General features: G+C 40.8%; 1 protein-coding gene across 1 annotated transcript; it reads left to right on the top strand.

Moving 5' to 3' along the window:
• Positions 1-741: 741 nt before the first annotated feature.
• Positions 742-1863, top strand: LOC146886679 (uncharacterized). The gene has a single exon (XM_085672136.1). It carries the CDS (start codon positions 756-758, stop codon positions 1755-1757), a length of 1002 nt encoding a protein of 333 aa, XP_085528262.1. The 5' UTR covers positions 742-755; the 3' UTR covers positions 1758-1863.
• The last annotated feature ends 1102 nt before the right edge of the window (positions 1864-2965 follow it).

Below are 2965 nucleotides of genomic sequence, written 5' to 3'. Positions count from 1 at the left end.
TTATCTTCAACTCCTTCAATTGTTGTTCTTCAATGGCCTTGAGTTCAACTTTTGATGTAGTTGATTTTTCTGAAACAACTAAGATTCCAAGTTCTATCAACTTGTTAGCTTTGCATTTATTAATAAAGCAGCACTATTTCTCGGGGTTGAAGTAGTCTGTCAGTTAGCTATTATTTAGGTATGCGTGACCCACTTTGTAGGCATGTACGTATGTCAATTTCCAATGGCTTCATGTAAAGGCCTATAAAAGCCATATTATTCCAATTGAAGAGTATCAAAGTATTTTTCATCTACAAACGGTGTGAGTATATTTGTGCTATGAGTTTTAACAAATTGGTATCAGAGCTCTGTAAGGGGCCTGATATGAGTGTGAACCTGAGTGAAAGGAGTGTGGGGTCTAGGAAACAGTGTGAGACTAATACGAGTGTGAACCTGAGTGCAAGGAGTGTGGGGTTTGGGAAACAGTGTGAGAGTGAAGAAAGATGTCTGGGTCAGAGAAATTTGTTCAGCTGGCCATCCCAAAATTTGACGGCCATTATGAGTTTTGGTCGATGACCATGGAAAACTTCTTAAGAAACAAGGAGATGTGGTAGATTGTTGAAGACGGGATACCTCCGTTAGGTACCCACCCCACTGAAACTCAACAGAAAGTTGTGACTGAGGCTATGTTGAAAGACTTGAAGGTAAAAAATTACCTATTTCAAGCTATTGACAGGGAGATTTTAGAAACCATTTTGGACAAGAGTACGTCCTAAATGATTTGGCAATCTATGCACCAAAAATACCAAGGCTCAACCAAGGTCAAGCGGGGTCAGCTTCAAGCCTTGAGACGTGAATTTGAATTACTCACCATGAAAGACACAGAAACCATTGATCAGTATCTGGGGCGTACTCTCAGTACAGTCAACAAGATGAAGTCGAATGGAAAAGTGATGGACTTAAGCACTGTGGTTAGCAAAATACTTAGATCACTTACCCCGAAGTTCAACTATGTTGTATGTTCAATAGAGGAATCCAATGATTTGAGTAAGCTAAGTCTTTATGAACTCCATGGAAGCTTGTTGGTTCATGAGCAACGAATGCAGGACTCTCAACCTGATGAACAAGTGTTGAAAATTACTCATGATAACATATCAGAAACAGGTCGTGGACACAATCGAGGAGGTGGAGTTGGTGGTCGTTTTCGTGGAAGAGGTCGCGGAAGACAATCATTGAATAGAGCACTCGTAGAATGTTTTCACTGTCACAAACTAGGAAACTTCCAATATAAGTGCCCACGGGTGGGAAAACAAGCGCATTATGCAATGCATGAGGAAGCATCAGAGGTGGAGGATGAAATACTATTGGTCGCATATGAAGAAACAAATCAATTTGTGCGGCAGGAAGATTGGTTTCTTGATTCTGGTTGTAGTAATCACATGACCGACAATAAACAGTGGTTTACCAAGATACACAAACAGGGGTTGTGCAAGACCGTCAAACTTGGCAATAACACCACTATGACAGTGGCAGCAAGAGGGAACATTCGCGTTTGTATCGATGGCATATCACATACCATCACAGATGTATATTACGTGCCAAAACTTAAAACCAGTCTTTTAAGTTTAGGGCAACTCCAAAAGAAAGGTTTGGCTGTGTTGATTCAAAATGATACCTGTAAAATTTTCCATCCAGATCATGGCTTACTGCTTCATACCAGTATGAAAGGAAATAGGATGTTTTACCTAACATCTACAATGAACCCTCATGAGTCATAGTGCCTTCTTGTAGATGAAGTTTCTGAACGAGAAGCACAACTTTGGTATAAAAGGTTTGGTCATCTGAACTTTCAGGGACTTTGCACGCTTGCCAATAAGCGTTTGGTAATCGGTCTTCCTCCTCTAAAGTCTCCCAATGCATTATGTACGTCATGTCTCACTGGCAAACAAACACCATACCACAAAAAAGTTCTTGGGGAGCATCGAGGAAACTTCAACTAATCCATTCTGATGTGTGTGGTCCCATTTCACCCTCGTCTCATAGCAACAAAAGGTACATTTTGAGTTTCGTTGATGACTACTCACACAAGACATGGGTTTACTTTTTGCATGCAAAATTTGAAACATTTAGTGCATTCAAGAGCTTCAAGGCTCGTGTTGAAAAAGAAGCCCACGCAACCATTACTTGTTTAAGAACTGACAGAGGTGGTGAATTTACCTCTGAGGAGTTTGCAAATTATTGCAATCATCACAGGATTTCAAGACAATTGACCACAACTTACACTCCACAACAAAATGGAGTTGCAGAGAGAAAAAATCACACTATCCTGAATGCAGTTCGAGCAGTCTTACATGAGAAAGGTGTTCCAAAATCATTTTAGCCTGATGCTGTCCGGTGGTGTGTTCATGCCCAGAACCGGAGCCCAACATCTGCAATAGATCACCAAACTCCAGAAGAGCTTTGGAGTAGATTCAAACCACATGTAGGCCACTTTCGGATATTCGGTTGCATTGGTCACATTCATATTTCAGACCAGAAACAGAGCAAATTAGATGATAAAAGTCAACCATGTATTCTTTTGGGGGTAAGTGAAGAATCAAAAGCTTACAAATTATACAATCCTTCTAACAATAAGGTCCTCATAAGCAAGGATGTAGTGTTTGAGGAAGACAAAAGCTAGAACTGGCATGAAAATGCAAAGGAGTGCATAGATGATATTCGAGAAGGTGAACCCTCAGAAGATAATACACTAGTAGATTCTACTCCACATGAGCTCCCAGATAGTCATGACACCAGTTCAGACCTACCAATTAATCATGACTCAGAATCTCATCATCCTCCAGCTGAAGGGAGGGTAACAAGACACAAGCGACCACCTGCATGGATGACCGACTATGAAACTCATCTCTCTGTAGCAGAAGAAAAAGCGAGTTTACTAGCCTTGATGATGTGTGAATCTGAAGATCCTCCCTCATTTGAAGAAGCT

This window comes from Vigna unguiculata, chromosome 4 (genome assembly GCF_037176805.1).
Source record: "Vigna unguiculata cultivar grain cowpea cultivar isolate G323 ecotype 2 chromosome 4, ASM3717680v1, whole genome shotgun sequence".
NCBI lineage: Eukaryota > Viridiplantae > Streptophyta > Magnoliopsida > Fabales > Fabaceae > Vigna > Vigna unguiculata.
This window is presented reverse-complemented; position numbering and strand designations above follow the sequence as displayed.